Source organism: Scyliorhinus canicula, chromosome 10 (genome assembly GCF_902713615.1).
Source record: "Scyliorhinus canicula chromosome 10, sScyCan1.1, whole genome shotgun sequence".
Lineage (NCBI taxonomy): Eukaryota > Metazoa > Chordata > Chondrichthyes > Carcharhiniformes > Scyliorhinidae > Scyliorhinus > Scyliorhinus canicula.
In genome coordinates, this window is record NC_052155.1 from 110,263,335 (window position 1) to 110,288,090 (window position 24,756).

Genomic DNA, 24,756 nt, shown 5'->3' on the forward strand with positions numbered 1-24,756 from the left:
AAATCCTCTTCACAGAAATTGAATTGGTTTCATAATGTAAAATCTGTAGAGTCATAGAACTAGAATCAGAGAATCATTACAGTGCAGAAGGACGCCATTCGGCCCATCGAGTCTGCACCAGCCCTCCGAAAGAGTACCCCCGCCCCTAAGCTCATATCCCCACCCTATCCCCTTAACCTAGTAACCCCACCTAATCATTTTGGACACTAAGGGGCAAGTCATCATGACCAATCCCCTTAACCTGCACATCGTTGGACTGTGGGAGGAAACCGGAGCATCCGAAGGAAACCCATGCAGTCGTGGGGAGAACGTGCAAACTCCACACAGACGGTTGTCCTGAACATTTACGTGACAGGGGACCTATCCAGGATCTCACAGACCTCGGTGCACAGGTGCATCTGTGCCATCATGGAGGACCTCTATGCCCAGGCGGCTCAATGCATCCACTTCAATGTAGACCGAGCCTTGCAGGATGCCAGGGCAGCGGGGTTTGCCACCATCGCCGGGATGTCCCGGGTCCAGGAGGTAATCGATGGGATGCATGTCCCCTATGAGCATCTGCAGATGACAGGCACTCTACACAAACCAAAAGGGTTTGGTTCAATTCAATGCACATTCAATGAACGTGCAGCTGATATGTGACCATCAGCTGTGCATCATAAACGTCTGCGCTCGATACCCAGGCACTGTGCACGATGCCTTCGTCCTGGCACACTCAGCGATTCTTGACATGTTCGAGATGGCTCCTCGGCGACAGGGGTTATACACTGCGGTCGTGGCTGATGGCACCTATCCATAGGTTACAGACTGACTCCGAAACCCGCTACACCGACATCCATGCAGCGACCAGGTCCATGACCGAGCGGTGCTTTGGCCTCCTGAATAGGCAGTTCAGGTGCCTTGGAGGGGCCCTACAGTACGACACTGGGAGGTCCACCCACATCGTGGCGCCTGCTGTGTACTTCACGACATCGCGCAGCAGAGGGGTGATGTGCTGGAGGAGGAGGAGGAACGCCAGGCCTCGTTTATTTTCCCCAGTCTGTGTTGGAAAACCTCAGGTTATTTTCCTTGTACTTCATACAGGCCTCCAGATCCCATTTGGAAAATTTGCTGAAGGCTAACGGGATATGGCACATCCATATGGCTCGTATCACCTGGCTTCAAATGGGTTGGCAGAAAGGGGGCGCGTTTCTCCGCTCCCGGGAAAAATCGTGAAGGCTGTCGTGAACTCGGCCGAGTTTCACGACGGCCTCGGAGCCCGCTCCTCTCACCAAATTCACCCCCACCCGAGGGGCTAGGAGCGGCGCTCCGTTATTCTCGGCTGCCAGGCCTTGACGCTTGCGTCAAGGCGACGCGCCTAGAATGACGCGACGGTGGCGCCTATGTTTTTTTTTATATAAATTTAGATTACCCAATTATTTTTTCAATTAAGGGGCAATTTAGCATGGCCAATCCACCTACTCTGCACATTTTTGGGTTGTGGGGGTGAAACCCACGCAGACACGGGGAGAATGTGCAAACTCCACACGGACAGTGACCCAGAGCCGGGATCGAACCTGGGACCTCAGCGCCGTGAGGCGGTTGTGCTAACCACTAGGCCACCGTGCTGCCCTCGGTGGCGCCTATGTGACGTCAGCCACGCATGCGCATGTTGGCCGGCTCCAACCCGCCCATGCGCGGCTGACGTCACGGTGGCTGACAGCTTGAACCCGCGCATGCGCGGTGGCCGTCTTTCCACTCAGCCGCCCCGCAAGACGTGGCGGCTTGATCTTGCGGGGCGGCGGAGGGGAAATAGTGCGTCCGATTGAGATCCCGGCCCGACGATCAGTGGGCACCGATCGGGAGGGCCTGTACCCTCCCGAGCACAGTCGTGGTGCTCATTCCCCACCAGGCCCCCTACAAGCCCCAAAACGGGCATCTCACGCCGATTTCACGACGGCAGCAACCAGGTGTGGTTGCCGCTGTCGTGAAACGGTCGCGAACGGCAGGCTGCTCGGCCCATCTGGGTCGGAGAATCGCCGGTCGCCGTGAAAAACGCGGGAGAATCGCGGGGGGCGCCAGGGGGTCGTGAAATTAGTCGGGGGGCCCTCCCGCGATTCTCCCACCTGGCGTGGGGAGCGGAGAATCGCGCCCAGGGCGTTTCAAACGTGGACTAAAAAGCCAGACTTCAGGATCGATGGACACAAGACTGGCCAGGTTCTTGTTCTGCTATAGATCCACTCTGCATGAGCGACTAGGGTGACGCTGGCTGAACTGTTAATGGATCAGAGGCTTCAAACTCATCCTAGTATGGTTTACCCTGATATAGGCAGGAAAGTACATCACAACTCGGAGTGGCAAGGCCATTGACCTGTTCAACGCAAACCACCCAGACTCTTTATACCAGACCTCGCAATCTATGTTTGAAACTTTGCAGATGGCGCCCAGTGGATCTCCTGGACAATTGTCTGCCAGACAGGGCCAGTATCTTATTAGGTTCAGGCACAAGGTTGCATCATGAGAAAGCACCTTGACCGCATACGGTCCAGATGACCAGTTCTATGCAAAGTTCCGTGGGAAAGGAAAATTACAGTCAAACCAAATCCGATGCCAGTAGAGGCGAGAGCATTACCCCAAGGGGTCAAGATGTTGAAATGAGAGAGGTCATGAATACAGATTCTGACATGGAACCCAGGCATCGGAGGTCTCCAATGGGGAGCAAGCAGTACTGCAGCCTCAGACAGTGAATCCACCACAACGGTCTGACCAGAAGCGACATTCATCGTTCAGGCATATGCCACCAGATTCAACATCGCAAGTGGATGAAGCACTGCCATGTGGGAAGAGAGACCGGCACCCTCCTACCCTGCAGTTGTCAAAAGAGTCTTTGGACTTTGCGGGGGGGAGGGATGTTATAACCTCCACGAGACCTACTGATTTGGAGCAATCTGTCTCCCCGTAAGTCTTTCAAATACGAGCAGCCCCGCTCGGGGGGTGGAAAGCCTGAGATCATTCATGGTTAAGATCTGTATAAAGTCAGCCAAGCATGGAACCGACAGAGCAGACCCAACTGGGGTCTGTTGTATATTGTAAATATAATTGCTTTGCAATAGATCAAGTTTTATTTTTGCTAACTCGGTTCAGACTCATTTGTGGTCTACAAAAGAACCAAAGAATGGCTGATATAGGTGGAATGGTGCTCCAATAGAAATCAGAGGAGTAGAACACAGAAACCATTTTGACCATTTCGTCTTTTGATTCTATTCCATACCATAATTGAGATCATGGCTGCTCTGTGATCTTCGCTCATATTCCTCAATACCTTTGGATACCAAAAATATATTAATTTCAGTTTTAAAATTAATAATTGATCGAGCTTCAATTGCTGTTCGCATGAAGAAGTGCTGCCTAATTTCAGTCCTGAAAGGGCTGGCTCTGATTGTTTGACTATGCCCTCTAGTCCCAAACTCCCCAGCCAGGGGAAACAGTTTCTCCTAATCTTACCCTATCTGTTCCCATTAATATCTTCAAAAATTCAATCAAACCATTCCTTAACCTTCTAAATTCCAATTCGTTAAATTTCTCCTCATAGCTTAACCATTGGAGTTCAGCTATCATTCCCGGAAGTGTACAATGCATTCCCTCCAAGTCCATTATCTCCTTACTAAGGTGTGGTGCTCAGATTGCTCACAGTGCTCCAGGTATGGTCTTAGCAGGCTTCGTACAGCTGAAGTATGAATTCTACACCCTGTATTTTCTTCCTCTTGCCTTTTTGGTTATTTCAATAAATCATTTATTTAAATAATTTGAATAGTCAAATAAAGCTCACAAAATTGAATTCTAAGATGCATTCTCTATTTTGTGAATATTCAGCGCCAACCATTCTGGGAATCCTGCATATTGTCTGGCCAAAGTGGAGGGTCTTTGAAACAGAAAGGAAAAGATTTCATGGCCTCAAAGGAATTGTTAGCAGTGGAGAAGTATCTCACTGGTATGTATGAATTCCTCCTCTATTTAGTTTTTTTTAAAAGTAGATGTTATTACCTGTGAGTACTTCAATAATTATGAAAAATGTGCATGATAAATTCTGGATTATTATACAAAACAGTGGATTTTTCCACCTGTAAGGATATTGGCCCTGATAATTCTTAGGCTCCTCCACCAGGGTCAATGAGGTAGCGCAGTTGCTAGGTACCCTGCCAGGGAAGAACACGATGAAGTTGGGTTTAATACATTAATTACCGTATATTAGCATTACTCTAAGATTTGAGTTCGGGAGACACAGATTATCCATAAAGGGCGTCAAGCCCATAGCTAATTTTAAAATGGTTTAGTAAGAAGCACCAGTTAAAAAAATGATGACTAAGCTAAATAAAAGGGAACATCATATGACCTGTGAAAGGTGAGAATGATTTATTGGACCAGGAAGACAAATGGAATAATGGCGTGGGGTGAGCATTGATCTCTGTAGCTAGTCGCCACAGCCTTTGGTTCTCCAGCAAAGTGTAGGAAGTTCTTCCTCTGTGCTTCCTCACTCTTACCAGGTGTTGTTCCAACTGAAGAAGGCAGCAGCCTTCCCTTCCAAACTCCAGTTATTTTTTTCTTTATTTCTAGGCTCCTTCATTTCCTTTAGGTCCTTTATTTCTAGGCTCTGGCGGCTTATCCCATGTTTGATCATTTGTTTGATCCCATCTGACAAAATACCAAGGACAAGGACTTAAACCTTCCCCCAGTCCATCGCTGTACCCTCATGGCATCTTTCAGCTAATGCTGGGTGCCATTAGTTAACTCTTGCCAGACACTGGTCTCGAAAAGAGTGAACAAGATTCTGTCGGATCAACACGGAAACCTGGACCAAAAGACTCCAATATGAGACCCTTGAGAGCACCATTCACCTTGGCCTTTGTCTGTCTCTGTCACTGGTTGCTAAGAACTATTTTGTTAACACAGAGTGAGAAAAGAAACAACCTTTGATCAGGCAATCACAATACTGTCCATGTACATAGATCCCTGAAAGTTGCCACCCAGGTTGATAGGGTTGTGAAGAAGGCCTATGGTGTGTTGGCCTTTATTGGTAGAGGGATTGAGTTCCGGAGCCATGAGGTCATGTTGCAGTTGTACAAAACTCTAGTACGGCCGCATTTGGAGTATTGCGTACAGTTCTGGTCGCCTCATTATAGGAAGGACGTGGAAGCCTTGGAACGGGTGCAGAGGAGATTTACCAGGATGTTGCCTGGTATGGAGGGAAAATCTTATGAGGAAAGGCTGATGGACTTGAGGTTGTTTTCGTTAGAGAGAAGAAGGTTAAGAGGTGACTTAATAGAGGCATACAAAATGATAAGAGGGTTAGATAGGGTGGACAGCGAGAGCCTTCTCCCGCGGATGGAGGTGGCTAGCACGAGGGGACATAGCCTTAAATTGAGGGGTAATAGATATAGGACAGAGGTCAGAGGTGGGTTTTTTACACAAAGAGTGGTGAGGCCGTGGAATGCCCTACCTGCAACAGGAGTGAACTCGCCAACATTGAGGGCATTTAAAAGTTTATTGGATAAGCATATGGATGATAAGGGCATAGTGTAGGTTAGATGGCCTTTAGTTTTTTTCCATGTCGGTGCAACATCGAGGGCCGAAGGGCCTGTACTGCGCTGTATCGTTCTATGTTCTACTATGCCTGTTAATTCTATGTTATCCTTAAAGATATAATTTATGATAAGGCATACATCCCAGTGTGTTGAGCTCCTGATGCAGAAAGGAAAGCAGGAAATATGGAACCAACAGGCCACTGTGGGTGTGGGAGCTCTTTGTGGCCATCCAGTGGGTATAGGCCATTTGACTGATTTGCCCTCTTTCCAACAGGGCCTGACTAAAACTTTCCATTGTTTGATTTCAACACTGCCAGGCCCAGCTTCCATCCTTGGCTAACCTGTGTATTGGCTCCATGGGGCAATAAGGAGGTAATGACTGAAGAAATTCATTGTGTGCAAAACCATTTCCCTCAGCTCTACTTCCTGTGCCATCTGAGGCCATGTTCAGGGAATTGCCAGTTCCCTTTATCCCAGGCACTGCACAAACTGGAAGACAGAGATTTCTAGGTGGAGAATTTGTACATTTCCAAGACCTGCTCAAATTCAGGATGGAAAATGAAATTTACACTTCATGTTAAGGGCATGCAATCCTCCTGTTCATATTTCCTCAATATACGTAACATGGGTGATCCTTTATGACTAATTGCAGTATTTTGTTTTGTATTGTTTTATTATATTCTTGATCTCATTGTGCAAAAGCAGATTATTTACAAAGTTTGATGAGGTAAGGAAAACATTAAAGTTATTAGAATATCTCGTACTGTAGGTTTACTTATCATGAGATCGACAAGAGGGAACAAGATCATTAGACGTCATATCACATCCTGTGATGATTTATACTGTGTTCCATTGGCATATTGCACTATTAGAATTAATCCTTTATACTTCTGCTTTAGTCTGATAAACAGTAAGGATTCTTTTAATTGTGACACTGACCATACTGGTATAATGGAAATTTAGCTCAGTTGGCTGGACAGCTGGTTTGCAATGCAGAACAAGGCCAACAGCGGGGGTTCAATTCCTGTAACTACTGAGGTTATTCATGAAGGCCCCACCTTCTCAACCTTTCCCCTCACCTGAGGTGTGGTGACCCTCTGGTTAAATCACCACCTCAAAGGGGAACGCAGTTTATGGTCATCTGGGACTATGGCAACTTTACAGGCATGTGGCTGATAAGATTGGCCACGCTAAATTGCCCCTGAATTGGAAATTTGATAAAATAATTCCAAGGGTTTCTGTAGTTCTGAACAAGCCAATTTTTAAAAACACTAGGTAATCATGAAATTACTCAGGCAACATTTTCTTAAGTGTCCTTTTGTTCCTGTTTTTTTTTCCCTGTCTGACTCCCTTTCTCTGTTTATCTCTCATTGCAGCTAATTTTAATTAGAAAGATTTTCATGTTAATTTTAACCAGAAAGATGTTCTTGAAATGTTCATTTCACTGTTGTCTGGCTCCATGACTAAAGAAAACAAAACTGTTCCTATTGTAGAACTCGACAAGGACCTTGCTGCAAAAGCACAAACAACTGAATCGGAAATGCAGCGGAGTTCGAATATCCGAAGTAAATTAAACATGTCAAATTACCATGGAAGTCTGTCGCAGGCATCACTGGGCCAAAGTTCTGGACCTCAAACACCACCAGGTCTTTTTGGGAAAGAAATTCCACCTCAGAGCCAAAGCAATAAATTACCACAGAGCTCCAGTAACCAAAACAGTCAACTTCAGGCTCCCAACAGCCAGTATAACAGGCCTCAATTACCATCAGCACAGGGAAGTCGACCTGGGACTCCTAGCAGTCAATTATTTCAAACTGCAATTTCTAACAATCCTGGCGGTAAAGAAGAAATCTTCAGCAATCCAAATCGAATGGCAACACCTCTCAGTCAAACTGGCAGACGCCTTAGTTCTCCAGTTAACCAGGCTGATGTAAATGCTGAGAATCTTTCACAAAGGAGCCATCTGTCTGAGGTGAGAGAATATATAAATTATTTTGGTCGCTGGGAGTAAATTATTAAAAGAGTGAAGCAGGTTGCAAAGTAGATTTGGAAATTAAAATTTTTACCATGCAAATTAATTTATGAGAACACTGTCAGAAAATAATTAAAATATGAAGAAACTTTGGAGAAAGGCTGCGGGATTCTATGTTGTCGTAATCCTCTGCTTCACGGGTTGCACACCCACGCTTGCGGGTTTCCCGGCGGTGTGGGGGTGGCCACAAGGGGAAACCTCATTGGCCGGCTGCAGCAACAGAGAATCTCACTGCCGGCGGGGTGCGTCGTGCTGTAAAGGGGGCTGGCGGGATGGAGAAACCCGCCCATAGTGTCATTTTGATGTAATCTCTGCACCTCCATCAACTTAAATTGATATTAACGAGAAGCATTGCTTCCCAGCAATGTTGCCAAGGAATACTCAAGTATACTTTGAAAGAACAACCTGAACACTTATTTTCAGATGGGATATGAAAAATAACAGTATTAATCACAGAAAATAAAATATTCTTATTTTGCTGGCTCCACCATTAACCTTCATTCATCTGTTGACCACCTGATCTTAAATGTAATGCTCACACCATTTCTCTAATGACATGAGAAGAATCTTGTTCTGGTATTGGGGGCATTTAATCAGGCACGAGGGTGGCGGGTGGGGAGCCCGCCTCCTTCCCCTCAGTTAACCCCAGTTAAAAATCCATGGCAGCAAAAGCCATGGGTGATCTTCCCATCCTCCTGCCAATTGAGGCCCTTAAGTGCACAATTAATGCCCATTTAAGGGCCTCCTCCTACTGCTGCTGGGAGGCTCACCATGAGGGGAGCATGACAAGCAAAAGCTTGTGTGTTTGCTTGTGGGCTCCAGAGGCGAGGGACGGAATTCGCTGATAATGGGGCTATGTCCCCATGCCCATGGGAAAATGGACGCAAATCACTCTGGACTTTCCTGAGGAGGGATGGCAGGGCCCTGGAGTGCTCTCTGCAGCTCCGACTGCCGATACAGGGCCCTGCACTTCCGGCCAGGGGTCCATGCAATCACGCAGCGACAGCCTGCGGCCCTGAGCAACATGGCGGACCCACACCATGGACGGGCCACAACAATATAGGCCCTCCCCAGATCGCGTGCGTCTGCCAATCGGTGTCCCCGATCGCAAACCTGGTCATTCTGGAGGCCGCCCCCCCCCCGGTGATGGATACCCTCCTGGTGACGGATACCCCCCCCCCCCCAACCAGGGCGGCCGCGAACTGAGTCTGCAGCCGCCTCTCTGAGTGCCCGCCGGGTGCAACCATGAGTAAATCACACCGGCGGGAACTCGGCCAGTTCCAGTTGCCGGCAGAGAATCTCCGCGGGGGCCACTTTCAATGACCCCCAACCGGCCAAGCACGATTATGGCGCGGAGGCTCGGAGAATCCCAGCCGAGGTCTCTCGTTCAAAGGCATTCAGTGCCTAACCAAAGGATCCAGAATCAGGAAGGCAGGGCGGGGGGGTGGGGAATGCGGCAACGCCCTTTGGCCCATTGTGTCTGTGCTGGCAATCAAGTACCTATCTATTCCAATCCAATTTTCGCGCACTTGGTCTGCCGCCTTATATGCTATAGCGTTTTGAGTGCTCATCTAAATGCTTCTTAAATGTTGTGAGGATTGCAGCCTTTACCACCCTTTCAGGCTGTGAGTTCCAGGTTCCCACCACCCTCTGGGTGAAAAGATTTTAAAAATCCTCTCTAACCTTCTACTCCTTACCTTAAATCTATGCTCCCTGGTTACTGACCCCTCTACTAAGGGGAAATGTTTCTTCCTATTTACCCTAGCTATATCCCTCATAATTTTCTACACCTCAATGGGGTTCCCCTTCAGCCTTCTCTGCTCTAAAGAATACAACCCCAACCTACCCAGCCTCTCTTCCAGTTGTGACATCCAAGCCCAGGCAACATCCTGGTGAATCTCCGCTGCACCCTTTCTAATGCATTTGCATCGTTCCTATAGTGTGAAGACCAGAACTGCACACAGTAAGCTAGCTGTGGCCAAAGGACTGTTACATACAGCTCCATAATAACTTTCATCTCTTTTATTCTATACCTCGGCTAATGATGGCACTCTCAAATGCCACCTTAATTCCTGACCTGGAAGCAACCTGTCCCAGAGCTTCGCCGGCAGTGATCGCACACTCACTACTCAGGCAGGGAGGGAGCAGTCCTAGTTTCCCCAGTGCTTACGTGTGGGGGTGGGGAGGGTTGTGGGAGGAGGTCTGTTTCAGTACAGAGCCAGCAATGAGGCCTTGCTCCGCCAGCATGACAGTGTCGGAGATGTCTGCCGAATTTTGTTTTCTCTAAGTGCTGCAGTGTCTGGCAAGAAAAGCCAGCAATATAGACAATAAAAATCGGAAATGTTCACCCATTGGCTGGGGTTTTCTGATCCCACTCATGACGGACCCATCGAGGGCGGGATGGAAAATTCGGCGAACCAGCAAAACATCCATTGGCTTCCGTAAAATCCCGGCCATTGTTATTGCCTCTGTGAAAAGGATACCAAGGGATACTTGTGGCTGATTGCATTCTACTAACCTAGTACACGTCAGCCACAGTGCGGGCAGGCATCTGCTCCAAATATGCTTGGCTGGCTGCCAGGCTATTCAAATGAAGGGAGGACCTTTGACCCCCACACACTTTGGCAAGGTCAATGCTGGATGGAGGTCCTGGCTAAGCACATCCTGCAGTTTATGCCAGCATACAACCCATGTAGATTTTCAGTCCCATTAGAAAAATAAAACTCATTTGTTTCAAATGGAACTTTCTGTTGACTTTGTTTTAAATTCTAAATCTATTCAACAAGTACATCAATGTTGATGTTGCTCAAGAATTGTTTTCATGAAGCACAAACACGTTAATAGTTTCCAAAAACCAGTAGAAGGCATAGAAAATAAATCTGTTTCTGTGCAGCAGTTTCATAAAGAATCCAAAGACATGCAAAAGCGTTCCAACATATCAATCAGATAATCAATACTTATCCTCAAAGTAAGAACATTCCCATAAATTGAATTTAATAAGAAAAATGGGAGCAATTTTAGGCTTTAAGAATTCAGATTAATCTTAAATCAGACAGATAAATATTTGTGGAAGTATATTTTGTGCTTGTGAATATACATTTTACCACATGAAACAATTATGGGGCGGGGGGGGCGGTATTGTTGCCAATGGGATTGGCTGGCATCTTTAACAGTCCCAGCAATGCCAGTATTCAGTAGTGGGCACACCTAGGACTGACAAAAAAGATATTAATGAACTTTGGTCCCAGGTATGCCTGGGACTTTTGTTTGGAGGGGGTGCACCCAGTGGGGGGACGATTCTTGAGGAGAAGGGAGGCCAAGCAGGGAACTACAAAGTGGGGTATAGCCTTGGGGGAGTGGTGCCCCCAATGTCCACAAGACACCCTTCCCAAAGGATGTTCGCCCAGCCCCCTTCCTGCTTTTTCATCTCCGATGTGAAAAAGCACATTCCTGACTTGAACACGCCAACTCTATTATTCCATGGACATTGTAATGTTGGGGCAAATTGATTGTTAACAAGCTCAATGCCTGTTAATGATGTTTTTAAAAATAGTGGATGGTCTGCTTATTTTGGCACCCGCCCACTTGCTGTTTTATAGGAAACCGTCATGTTGACGTGGATTTTGCAACTTGATGTCATCACGCAGGATTTAACACATGAACAGGACAATAGCAGTCCCAATTGTGACAAATAGAAATGTTCAGCAGACAAAGAGTTAATATCATGTTACAATTAACCACTAGATGGAGCTAGATGCAGTGCTATATAAAGCTCTGACTCTCAGACTTCTGGGAGAGGGAAGGCTGGCGTAGAGTGCATAGGAGAGATCTAGAGAGGATAGAGTACAGTTAGAGTTAGAGTGTAGAGGCGAGTGTTAGTCGAGTGTAGAATATTATAATTATTGTTTACTATAGGAGTAAGTGGTCGAGCTTAATTTAAGTAGTGTAAATAAAAGTTACCAGCCTCCCCGGACAGGCGCCGGAATGTGGCGACTAGGGGCTTTTCACAGTAACTTCATTGAAGCCTACTCGTGACAATAAGAGATGTTCATTAATGAACTTAGATTCTGTGGTCGTTGTGAACACTACGACATCCATCCTGAACACAGAATCACAAAGAACACCACACCAATCTTCAAATATAAAATTCAGCCCAATACATTGGATAGAACATCATGGAAGAAAATCCACTGCAGTGACAGTTTTCTGGGGAAATTAATGGTATGTTCCTTGAGCAATGAGTATTGTAATTATTTTAGTACTGTAATAGTAGTACTGTAATTCTTTTTGTACGTGTCCGATTGCATGTTCCAACTCCTGCATTATTTAAGCTGGTTACGTTTGTATTTTAGCTGTGGACAGTTAGTTATTTCTTTACTTTTTTTAATTTTAAAGAGTTCAGAGTACTCTTGGCCCTCGATTCTTGGCGTTATTAACTCCAAGCTCCAGCTTTCATTCACAAGCAACCTACTTGCACAGCATTTAATGCTGGCAGAACTTTGTGATTTTGTTAAAAACAGAAACATGTGTGGTAATTTGTATGGAGAAAATCATTCAGATGTGATATCCCTCAGTAAGGTTTGAGCCATGTCAGTTTCTGTTTTCAATTTTAACTGGAAACCTATTAGTACATTAACTCTTTGAGGACTACGCTGACGTTTTTGCACCTTGATCAAAAGGCAGAAGGTTGGAGCAGTCAGTTAGGTTTGATAATGCAACATAAGCCCTTTCTTTCCGTCAGTCAGAGTATGGCTACAAAATTAGACGAGTGTCATTCTAAGCGTGAAAACCAGTGTGAATCCTTCTGGCTCCGTCAGCGCGATCTAAACCAGATTCCTTAGACACTTTGGGGGGGGGGGGGGGAAACGTTTCCCCACATGAAAAACGCCGTGCCCGTGGCACTGTGTGTCCGATTCGCCCGCCCTGGAGGTCATCAGGACAGTTCAATCAAGGTGGTGCTACATTTAAACAGGCCCACAGCACTTGCTCGCAGTCAGGCCAGAGCATGGCAGCTAAGATTCCAGCTCCACGGTTAACAGAGAGGGCCCTGACATTAATGTTGGATGCCTTGGCGGAGCGAATGGCTATCATCCACCCGCAGGTGGGCAGGGGTCCCTCTGGTAAGGTCACCAACCCCACTTGGGAGGTTCTGGCCCTGCTGGTGAGTTCCAGCACTCTTTGCAAGAGGACAGGGCTGTAGTACGGTAAGAAAATGAATGACCTCCTCCATATTGCCAGGGTAAGTGCTTCTTGTCTTCTCTCACCACTGTCCCTCTCAGACACCCCTCGCCATGCCACCTGGTCCCCATTTGCTGCCACCTTGCTGTGCTCCGCCACCTGACGTCCCACACGCTTTCACATCTCCTATCAGATTCCTCTCCTCATCGTTCATCTGTGCTCACCCACAGTATCACCTGACCAGGCACGCAGACTGCTCACAACCTCCCCATCTGTCTCCCTGCAGGATAAGCTTGCTCATCACCACTGCGAGTGAGTGAAGATGGCAGTGGTTTGGCAGAGCTGAGGATCCTGACTCCATTCGAGGAGAGAACCCAGGAGCTCTCAGGGGAGGAGCAGGTGGATGCCTGTGTGGCGATGGAGGAGGGAAGGAGAGAGCAAAGTGAAGAGCCTCCCCACTTTCATCCATCTGCCAAACACACGTGAGCTCTGTTTCTCCCAGACCTCTGCCCTTGCCATGTACCAATATCATGTCACAGAATCACAGAATAATACTGTGCAGAAGAGGCCTTTCATCCCATCGAGCCTGCACTAACACATGAAAGACACTTCCCTTCCCTTGCAGGAAAATCACCCTCCACCAGCAAGGATCCTGCGCCAAGCCAGGAGCAGAGTTCCAAGGAGATGTCAGTGGAGGACACTGAAAATGAGTCACAGCTTCCACTTGCACTTTCCATCAACACAGAGACACACACATTGGTGCCGATCACAGCAGGCAGGCCTCTGGATCACTATCGGGGTGAGCACCTCATAACATCAGATCCATATAGGTGGAGGCATGGATATCCCAGGTATTGGACAGTCAAAGGTCTGCTGGATCCTAGGATTCAGCTGTGCCCCAGCCAGGGCCATGCCTCTGGCATCTTTCATCCCTCAACCGTTGAAGATGCAACGGCAGAGTCAGAATATCAGGAAGGCGTGTGCATGACAATCCTGCGATTGCAAGGCTGACTGGAGGAGTCCCAAAGCCTTCATTGAAAGAGATTGTGCTGGCAATGTGAGGCCCCCAGGCCAACACTGCAAGGGTGGCATCTGCAGTGGAATTTGACATTCGATCCATAGCAGGAGGTGTCCAATGCATGGCTCTGGCCATGAACTTGATGGTTCAGGGCATTAACCCATTGGTGTAGGGCATCAACAGCATGTGCAGACTCTGTAGGGCATCTACGAGAGCCAGCGTCAGAGGACGACGGGCCTGCTGGATCTTACTTCAGCCGCCCCTTTATCCCATGGAGGGATCCAGGGGCCCTCAAGCACCCAAATGAAGGAGGATCTATTGGTACATAGCCTTGGGCCTTCTATCCAGGATATTCTAAGCTTCTATGATCCTGGGAGTGTCCAGTCGATCTGACTCCCTGTGTGGAGAGACCGGCGCACCTCCAGCACAGCAGACAGAACAGGTGCACCACAAACCCTGTGCCACCCACAAGTAGGCCGGGGCCCTCCAGGTCCAGTCTCCAGAGTACGCCTGCCAAGGGCACCTCAGGCAATAGAGCCCAGCAGACAGCAGGCAGCCCCAATCTCAGATGTGGATCCTGGAGAGACACCTAGACATGGTGGGAGGGTTAGTAAGGTTAGGAAATTGTAGTTGTACAGCATGGGCATGGGTGATGTTAGGCACTTAGATATGTTGAGCACTGACATTTGTTTACCTTTCGTATGTCACTGGATTAAAACTCATTTTTGTTCATCACTTTTAGGCTACCTGATCTCTATTGATTGATGAATGCAATGGTACAGCTCACCATAGGGATGCATTCGGACTTACAGCGTCTCCTCCATTCCACTCCAAGAGATGATGTCATCTCAGCGCAAGAGTTTCCCTCGCACTGATAGGACCAGTAATGATGCAGGGAATCCACTAACCAAATCCGCACCCTTCCCAAACAGTACCAGGAGAGATGAGTGACTCTGTACATCATTGTTCTGAAATGATTCAGGCCACAGGGATTCTGCGAGCATGCATCAGACAGACAGGAGACGGATATTAGCAGTATCTCTGAGGAGCTTCACAGACCATTCCTCATTGCAAGTTATCATCACCTTCCTACACTGAATGGGCAGCTGGCATTCGAGGATATATGCAACCCCCGGGCACAAAAGGAGTGGCCAGATCCTGAAGTGGCAGCCAAGTGTTCTTGCTAATCCTGGTCCTCCAGGAAGCATGCAGTGATGAGGGCATCTCTAGTTCTTTGCCCATGCCCATGCTGGCACCCTGATGGCCACCTTCCTCCACCTCCTCTGGAGGGTTCTCTTCAGCACCCTCCTCGACGGCCTCCTCATCTGGGGAAATGTCCCACTCCTCCAGATCCACTTCAGCAAGCTCCTCAGTCTGATGCGGTGCCAGGTTTTGGAGAGCGCAGTCCATCATCATAATGTTGGAGACCCTCTGGGGGCTAAACTGCAGGGCTCCACCTGACCTATACAGGCAGTGGAAACGCATCTCAAGGATGCTGATTGTCTGCTCTATCACTGCATGAATTGCAGTGTATGCATCGTTGTAGCGGGTCTCTGGCCTCTGCACTGGCACCATCAGCTTGGGTCCTTGTCCCTTATGAGGTATTCCTATATACTTGGATGTTCCTCGAAAGGTTCCGGGATCTGGGACTGGCCAAGGATAAAGCTGTCATGGTCGCTTCCAGCATTATGCGCCTGGTGTGGTCACAGACCAATTGAACACTCAGGGAATGGAATCCCTTATGGTTGATAAAAGGTACACCCTGATGCCATGGGGAACGGAGATGCACATGGATGCAGTCAATTGCTCTCTGCACATGTGACCTGATCAGCTATCTGCCCAAACCCCGTGGATCGGTCATCCTGGCTCACTGCAGCAGGTGAAAGTGGATGTAGTCTCTTGCCCTGGCAAAGTTCGCATCCATTACCTCCCTGAGGCTCTTATGTGCGGATGCCTGGGAGCTGCCGCAAAGGTCTCCGGTGGACCACTGAAATGAGCCAGTTATATAAAGGTTTAGTGCTGCCTTAACCTTAACGGCCACAAATAGTAGGTGTTGTTCTATGTCACGTGACGCCAAGTCCTGGAGGACAGGGCAGAGGTCTCCGGCGGCAGATGGTCTTGGAGAGCATGAGAAACAAGTACCTACGATAATAAACTCTCGCGTGTCTGCGTCGTCTTCACTGGCTGGTGTGGTCTCTGGCCGCTGATCATGGCCTGTGGCCCCCTGGTTCTCAGTGTGAATCTCCAGCATCAGTGCAGCCAATGTTGATGCTGAAGTCTTTCCTCCTCCATTGTTGTGATGAGAATAACAGGAGCTTTACTGGCTCCATCGGTATATCCTAAATAAACCTGCAAGGGAAGAGACAGAGATCAGTTACCACCAACGCTCATTACAATGTCCTGACCTGTTGGCCATCTTTACCCAGGAGCAGCCTGCTGCGGAACGTCGCCTGCAATGCCCGTACACTCGCACAATTCCAGTGTCTTATACAGAACAGGGTGGTTCCTGGAATTATCACTCTCCCACTCAGACTCGCGGCTGGCCGTGTGAAACTTGAATCTTTGAACCCATGACCTGCAGACTCAGAGGAGAGAATGCTACTGCTGTGTCAAAGCTGAAACTTTCATTTCACAAACATTGACATTGACATTACTGTCTCTTAATATCAGTCAGCCATATCAGGATGGCATTGGCATTAAAGTCTTAGTTACACAAACATTCACATCAAAAAACATTCAGATCTGAGTAAAATACCGCCTGGAACCTTATCACTAACATCACAGCAGAATAAAGTCCAGAGTTTCAGCCTGGAGTTTCTTTCCTATTCATTTAGAATCACTGGAGACTCTTTCAGGAGGAACATGTGTTTTATCATCATATCTAGAGGTGGACATTTGCACAGTGAGGTGGGCCTTGGTAAGGGTGATTAGGGACCCAAAGAACTGCACATGCAGGAGTTGAGGGCTGAGGCTCTGCCTTGGCTATGGCGCTGTGGGGAGCTGATGGCAAGAAGGGCTCCCCCACCCCCCTCGCTATCCCCCGGCGATTCTCCGATCCGGCCCGGGGTCAGAGAATCCCGACCCCTGTTTTTGACCACTTGTGAAGTTTATCAGCCATTACAGGATCTGTACCCGTGGCTAACACAGCCACTATATATTCTGTAAAATAACTGTGCCTATTGTGTAATGAAACAGCATCCATTGCTTCCAATGCAGGCAGTATGCAGACCTTGTGCTGACTGCTGACTTTCATGATAGTTGTGTTCAGCAAACACTAAACATGCTACTGAATGACTGCACACCTGAACAAGAGGAGGGTCGACTTCCGGTGTGCACCATGGAGTGAGTGGTCACACACACGGCAGCTCCTGCTAAGATCACAGAAAACAGCTCTTTTTTAAGCAATATGGAGTGGAATTTTTATGAAAAAGTATAGGTGAATGTAGGAGGAGTTTTTTCACCCAGGAATGATATGTTTCTTGGTTTCCAGTCCCGCAGAAACAGTGTAGGATTTGGCTGGGGCTGCAGCAGAGAGACAAATTCTATTCAGCATGCAGGCGGGGGAAGGGCTGTGTTAGAGGCCTCAAGCTGACCTGAGGGCCCTTGTGAAAGTTGGATTCTAGCAGCAAAGGGAACAACTGGAAAAGATCTCACCAAGGGCTCTTTTAAGGGCCCGCAACGGCGCTGATTTGATTTTTCCCCAGGTGGGAACGCAGCCTCGGCGCTTGGCGGCCGGTGGATGGGCTGGACTAGAAGTGGAGCGACCAGAAAATCAACTTTGCAGCAGAAGAAGGTGCGAGGCAAAAAGGACAAGATGGCGGCGAGCGGGGAACCGGCAGCATGGCAGCAGTGGACGAGGGAGCAGCAGGACCTGCTGCTGCACTCCTTCCAGGAACTAAAGGCTGAGATCCTGGAGCCGTTGAGGGCATCGCTGGACAGGCTCGGGGCGACTCAGATGGCTCAGGCTGCGGAGATTCGGGAGCTGCAGCAGAAGGCTTCGGAGAACGAGGATGAACTCCTCGGCCTGGCGGTGAAGGTGGAGTCGCACGAGGCGCTTCACAAGAAATGGTTGGCAAGGATGGAGGAGATGGAGAACCGCTCCTGCCGGAAGAATCTGCGGATGTTGGGCCTCCCGGAGGGGCTGGAAGGTTCGGATTTGGGGGCCTACGTGGTCCTGATGCTGAACTTGCTGATGGGTGTAGGGTCGTTCCGGGGACCCCTGGAGTTGGAGAGTGCCCATCGGGTGCGGCTGTGGAAGCCCGGGCCGAACAAGCCACCCAGGGTGGTGCTGGCCCGCTTTCAACGCTTGGTCAACCGTGAGTGTGTGCTTCGTTGGGCGAAGAGGGAGAGGAGTAGTAAGTGGGAGAATACGGAGATCAGGATTTACCAGGACTGGAGTGCGGAGGTGGCGAAGAGAAGGGCTGGGTTTAACCGGGCGAAGGCGGTACTCCACAAGAAGGGTGTCAAGTTTGACCTGTTACAGCCGGCACGCCTGTGGGTCACTTATAAAGACCGCCTACTTTATTTTGACTCCCCGGAGGAGGCCTGGACTTTTGTCCAGGCAGAGAAGCTAGACTTGAACTGAGGACTGGGGGCTGGGGAACGTTGTATGCAGCCCGGAGGCTTTGTCCTCCTTGATATCCTTTCGCTCTTTTTGGTTCTATTGGACGATGTTTTTTTTTTCTTTTTGCTGACTTGCCTTTTCTTTTCTGCTTTTTGGGACTGTTATCTGTTTACTTGGGTGTTTTATCATATCAAGTTGGGATTTTTATTATTTCACTGGTTACGGGTTTGGGTGGGATTCGCGGCCCTGTTGGCTCATGTGCCTGTCTTCCCGCGTTTTGGGTCGGGGGGGCGGGGCTTGGGATGGGGGGCGCGGGCCTCTCTCCCGCGCTGGAGAAGCAGGGGGCGGGGTCGGCATTGGGGGAATGGTTGGGGGACACTGGGGAGGGTAATTGTGGTGGCGGGAGCAGCCGGGGTCAGCAGGAGTCGGCTGACTTACGGAAGTACAATGACCGGAGTTACGCAGCTGGGGGGGCCCTAGATTGGGAGGGGGGGGATTCTGGGTTGCTGCTGGAATGGCCAAGAAGGAGCTGGAGCGTGTAGAGGGGGCGGGATGGGGGTCTGTCGCTGTGGGGAACGGGCTGAGCGGGGGGGTGCGCGGGCACGTGGCGGATTACGGAAGGGTGATGGCTAGTCGACGGGGGAGGGGGGCAGGTGGCCCTCCGATCCGGTTGATCACCTGGAATGTGAGGGGACTGAATGGGCCGGTCAAATGGTCCCGCATGTTCGCGCACCTGAGGGGGCTGAAGGCGGACATGGCTATGCTTCAGGAGACGCACCTGAAGGTGGCGGATCAGGTTAGGTTGAGGAAGGGGTGGGTGGGCCAAGTGTTTCATTCGGGGCTGGATGCAAAAAAACCAGGGGGTGGCGATCCTGGTGGGGAAGAGGGTGTCGTTTGAGGCGTCGCGTGTGGTGGCAGACAGCGGCGGGAGGTACGTGATGGTGAGCGGCAAGCTGTAAGGGGAGCGGGTGGTGCTGGTCAATGTATATGCCCCGAATTGGGATGATGCGGGTTTCATGTGGCGCATGTTGGGCCAGATTCCAGATTTGGAGGTGGGGGGGCCTGATAATGGGGGGGGATTTCAACACGGTGCTGGATCCGCCACTGAATCGATCCTGTTCTAGGACGGGTAGGAGGCCTGCGGTGGCTAAAGTGCTGAGGGGGTTTATGGGCCAGATGGGAGGGGTGGATCCTTGGAGGTTCGCGAGGCCGAGGGCCAGGGAATTTTCATACTTCTCCCATGTGCATAAGGCCTACTCCCGGATTGCCTACTCCCGGATTTACTTCTTTGTTTTGAGTAGGGCGCTGATTGCAGGGGTAGTAGACGCTGAGTACTCGGCGATAGCCATTTCTGACCATGCCCCGCATTGGGTGGACCTCGAGCTGGGGGAGGAGAGGGACCAACGCCCGTTGTGGCGCTTGGAGGTGGGGCTGCTGGCGGACGAGGATGTGAGGAGGATTCGAGGATGCATCGAGAGGTACCTGGAGGCCAACGATAATGGGGAGGTCCGAGTGGGGACAGTCTGGGAGGCGCTGAAGGCGGTGGTTCGGGGGGAGTTGATCTCCATTCGGGCCCACAGGGAGAGAGGGGAGCAGAGAGAAAGGGAGAGATTGGTGGGGGAGATGGTGAGGGTGGACAGGAGGTTCGCGGAGGCCCTGGAGGAGGGATTGCTGAGGGAGTGGCTCAGCCTTCGTGCTGAGTTCGACTTGTTGACCACCAGAAAGGCGGAGGCTCAATGGAGAAAGGCTCAGGGTGCGGTGTACGAGTATGGGGAGAAGATGAGTAGGATGCTGGCACACCAGCTCCGTAAGCGGGATGCGGCTAGGGAGATTGGTGGAGTTAAGGACCGGGGAGGAAATGTGGTGCGGAGTGGGGTAGACATTAATGGGGTCTTCAGGGACTTTTATGAAAGACTATATCGGTCCGTACCTCCGGCGGAGAAGGGGGGGATGGGGCGCTTTTTGGACCGGCTGAGATTCCCGAGGGTGGAGGAGGGATGGGTGGAGTGTCTGGGGGCGCCAGTTGAGCTTGAGGAGCTGGTTAAAGGGATAGGGAACATGCAGTCGGGGAAGGCGCCGGGGCTGGATGGGTTCCCGGTTGAATTTTACAAGGCGTATGCAGACCTTCTGGGCCCCCTGTTGGTTAGGACCTTTAACGAGGCAAGGGAGGGGGGGGGGGGGGGGGGGGGGGGGGCTTTGCCCCTGACGATGTCTCAGGCGCTGATCTCCTTGATCCTTAAGCGAGACAAGGATCCCCTGCAGTGTGGGTCATACAGGCCGATCTCTCTCCTGAATGCGGACGCCAAGTTGTTGGCAAAGATCTTAGCCACGAGGATAGAAGATTGTGTGCCGCAGGTTATCCACGAGGATCGAACGGGGTTTGTGAAGGGGAGGCAGCTGAACACTAATATACGGAGGCTCTTGAACGTTATTATGATGCCAGCGGTGGAAGGGGAGGCGGAGATAGTGGTGGCGCTAGATGCGGAGAAGGCCTTTGATAGGGTCGAGTGGGGGTACTTGTGGGCTGGAAAGGTTCGGGTTTGGGGAGGGGTTTGTCAGTTGGGTGAGGCTGTTGTATGAGGCCCCGATGGCGAGTGTGGCCACGAATAAGAGGAGGTCGGAGTATTTTTGACTATACCGAGGGACGAGGCAGGGGTGTCCCCTGTCCCCCCTACATTTTGCGCTGGCAATTGAACCCCTGGCTATGGCGCTGAGGGAGTCGGGGAATTGGAGGGGGCTGGTCCGGGGTGGGGAGGAGCACCGAGTGTCGCTCTATGCTGATGACCTATTGTTGTATGTGGTGGACCCGGTGGGGGGAATGCCGGTGGTGATGGGGATTCTCTGGGAATTTGGGGATTTCTCAGGGTATAATCTTAACTTTGGGAAAAGCGAGCTGTTTGTGGTACACCCAGGGGACCAGGAGGGGGGGATTGGGAGGCTCCCACTGAAAAGGGCGGAGAGGAGCTTCAGGTAACTTGGGGGTTCAGGTGGCCAGGAGCTGGGGGGCCTTGCATAAGCTTAACCTCACAAGGGTGGTGGAGCAAATGGAGGAGGAGTTTAAGTGGTGGGACATGCTGCTGCTGTCTCTGGCGGGCAGGGTGCAGTCAGTCAAGATGACGGTTCTCCCGAGGTTTCTGTTCCTGTTCCAGCTCCTCCCCATCCTTATCCCGAAGGCTTTTTTCAGGCGGGTTAACAGGAGCATTACGGGGTTGTGTGGGCACACGAGACTCCAAGGGTGAGACGGGTGTTCTTGGAGCGGGGCAGGGATGGGGGGTCGCTGGCGTTGCCCAACCTCTGTGGGTATTATTGGGTTAGGGTGGCAGCGATGATGCGTAAGTGGGTAATGGACGGGGAGGGGGCGGCATGGAAGAGGCTGGAGATGGCATCCTGTGTGGGTACGGGCCTGGAAGCGCTTGCAACGGCGCCGCTGCCGCTCCCTCCGACGAGGTATACCACGAGCCCAGTGGCGGCAGCTACCCTCAAGATTTGGGGGCAATGGAGGCGGCACAGGGGGGAGGTGGGGGCCTCGATGGGGTCCCCGATACGGGGGAACCACCGGTTTGTTCCGGGGAGAATTGATGGTGGGTTCCTGAGTTGGCACAGGGCAGGTGTCAGGAGACTGGGGGACCTGTTCAGAGACGGGAAGTTTGCGAGCCTGGGTGAGCTGGAAGGGAAGTTCAGGCTCCCCCCCGGGGAACACCTTTAGGTACATGCAAGTAAGGGCATTTGTTAGGCGGCAGGTGGCGGGGTTCCCCCTGCTGCCGCCGCGTGGGGTCCAGGACAGGGTGCTCTCGGGGGTGTGGGTTGGAGAGGGGAGGATCTCGGAAGTGTACCAGGTGATGCAGGAGGTAGACGAGTCCTCGGTGGAGGAGCTGAAAGATAAATGGGAGGAGGAGCTGGGTGAGGAGATTGAGGAGGGGACGTGGGCGGATGCCCTAGAAAGGGTGAACTCCTCCTCTTTGTGTGCGAGGCTTAGCCTCATACAGTTTAAGGTGCTGCATAGGGCTCATATGACCGGGACAAGGATGAGCCGGTTTTTTGGGAGTGAGGACAGGTGTATTAGGTGCTCAGGGAGCCCAGCAAACCATGTCCACATGTTCTGGACATGCCCAGCGTGGGGGAATTTTGGAAGGGTGTAGCAAGGACGGTATCGGGGGTGGTAGGATCCAGGGTCAATCCAGGCTGGGGACTCGCAATATTTGGGGTGGCAGTGGAGCCGGGAGTGCAGGAGGCGAAAGAGGCCGGTGTTCTGGCCTTTGCGTCCCTAGTAGCCCGGCGAAGGATTCTTCTTCAGTGGAAGGATGCAAGGCCCCCAAGCGTGGAGGCCTGGGTCAACGATATGGTGGGGTTTATTAAATTGGAGAGGGTGAAATTTGCCCTGAGGGGGTCAGTGCAGAGGTTTTTCAGGAGATGGCAACCATTCCTAGATCTCCTGGCAGAACGGTAAAAACAAAAGGTCAGCAGCAGCAGCAACCCAGGGCGGGGGAAGGGGGGGGTGGGGGGGGGGGGGTTGTCTCCTTGTTTTTGTTTTGGGTTGAATATCTGTTTTTTGCCAATGACGGGGCGTTAATTTATTGTTTCTCTTTTGTATTTACGGTGGCCGGGGGGGTGGGGGGGGGAGGTTCTGGGTTTTTTTGTTCTTAGAATTTTCTGTTATTGTTTTCTTTTTTGTGTAAATGTGAAAATTTGAATAAAAATTATTTAATAAAAAGAAGGGGAGGGTCAGGATTGTGTAAGGCTAGAACCACTTAAAGCTAGCCTGCATTACTTAAAACCAGCCTTTTAAAGGGGAGGTGCATTCTGGCTGGAGCATGGTGCTAAAACCTGTTGCAGAATTGGAGACTGTGATCAAAAAGAACAGGGAATTATGGCACAGCGAGGGAAAGAGTTCTAAATTTCTCTTGGCACTCTACTGAACGTCTGGTGGAGGATGTGGAGAGGAGGAGAGACTCTATCCGCAGGCAGCCAAGAGGTACTCCAGATAAACTCTGCGAATGCAGTGGGAGCAGATAGTTGTGGTGGTCACTGTCAGGAGTCCAGCCCAAGGACCTGGATGTAGTGGCACAAGACGTTTAATGACCTCACGTGATAGTCAAGGTCAGTGAATTCATATTTAAAAGCAAAATCCCACTAACTGTACCATTAGCCTCATACATTACTCAATAAACCACACTCCCAACAGTCACCTCTAACATTATTAGGGTCAACTTACCTCACTTGGCACTTCTGCAAATCTCACATTTGTGTCTCACAGCTTGCACACAATGCCAGTTATTCAACTATGACAGGGACATCATCCAAATACATTGCATCATGCTCAATGATACTCTTATCAGTGATTACATCGCATTATGTCCGGGTGGCATACCTACCATGGATGAATAGCTGGAATCATGGGAAGGCTGCAAGAAGTAGGGCTGAGGCTTGCTTCATTAGAATCTGTATGAAGTTGAGTTGGAGTCTGAATGTTCGAACGGCTTCCTGATTGCAGGGGTCTGTTGCAGGGTAATTGATGTATTGAGAGGTTGGTGGAGCTGTGGGTATGAGATATCCTTGGAAGTTGTATTCACTGACCTTGACCATGTATATGAGGTCATTAAACTTCTTGCAGCATTGCTGCCAGAGCCTGATAGCCAGACTCTGGGAGTTTACCTCCGTGGCCACCTGCACCCATTTCCTTCTGAGGGTGGTCCTTGAGGGCCCGATGAGAACTCTCCTGTCCTGTCAACCTCTATCACCAACTCCTGCAGTGCTGTATGTGTGAACCTGAGAGCCCTCTGGGTACCTGAAATACTTTAATATTTTTAAACACTGACATCTTTCACTTTAAATTTAACGATTTAAAAGAAATGTTTCTTCGTATCAGAGCTAAAGCCTATCAGTTTACATTAATGGAATTCTAGCATAAGATTGCTAACATATTGTTCTCAAATCCTCTTATCATCAGCATCTTAAGTGAAAGCTTGTTCTTTGGACTTTATTCTGCTGTGATGTTAGTGATAAGGTTCCAGGCGGTATTTTACTCAGATCTGAATGTTTTTTGATGTGAATGTTTGTGTAACTAAGACTTTAATGCCAATGCCATCCTGATATGGCTGACTGATATTAAGAGACAGTAATGTCAATGTCAATGTTTGTGAAATGAAAGTTTCAGCTTTGACACAGCAGTAGCATTCTCTCCTCTGAGTCTGCAGGTCATGGGTTCAAAGATTCATGTTTCACGCCAAAGACTTGAACATATAATTTAGGCTAGCAATTCAGTGCAGATGTGAAAGATGTGAAACTAAGGCTTCATTTTCCCCCTCATGTAATCATAAGAGCCGGGGTTCTCCGTTTCTGAGACTTCCACGACAGCAAAACTGGCGCCGCACCTGGACTGATTCAGCGACTGTTAAGGGGCTAG

General features: G+C 49.9%; 1 protein-coding gene across 2 annotated transcripts in view; it reads left to right on the forward strand.

Moving 5' to 3' along the window:
* c10h8orf34 (chromosome 10 C8orf34 homolog) overlaps positions 1-24,756 on the forward strand; it is a 536,034-nt gene that overhangs the window by 455,812 nt on the left and 55,466 nt on the right. For both annotated transcript variants that reach the window (XM_038809543.1, XM_038809544.1), the window contains exons 11-12: positions 3,853-3,970; positions 7,055-7,533. In XM_038809543.1, coding sequence (XP_038665471.1) covers positions 3,853-3,970; positions 7,055-7,533 — 597 coding nt within the window. The remainder of the gene's footprint in view (positions 1-3,852; positions 3,971-7,054; positions 7,534-24,756) is intronic.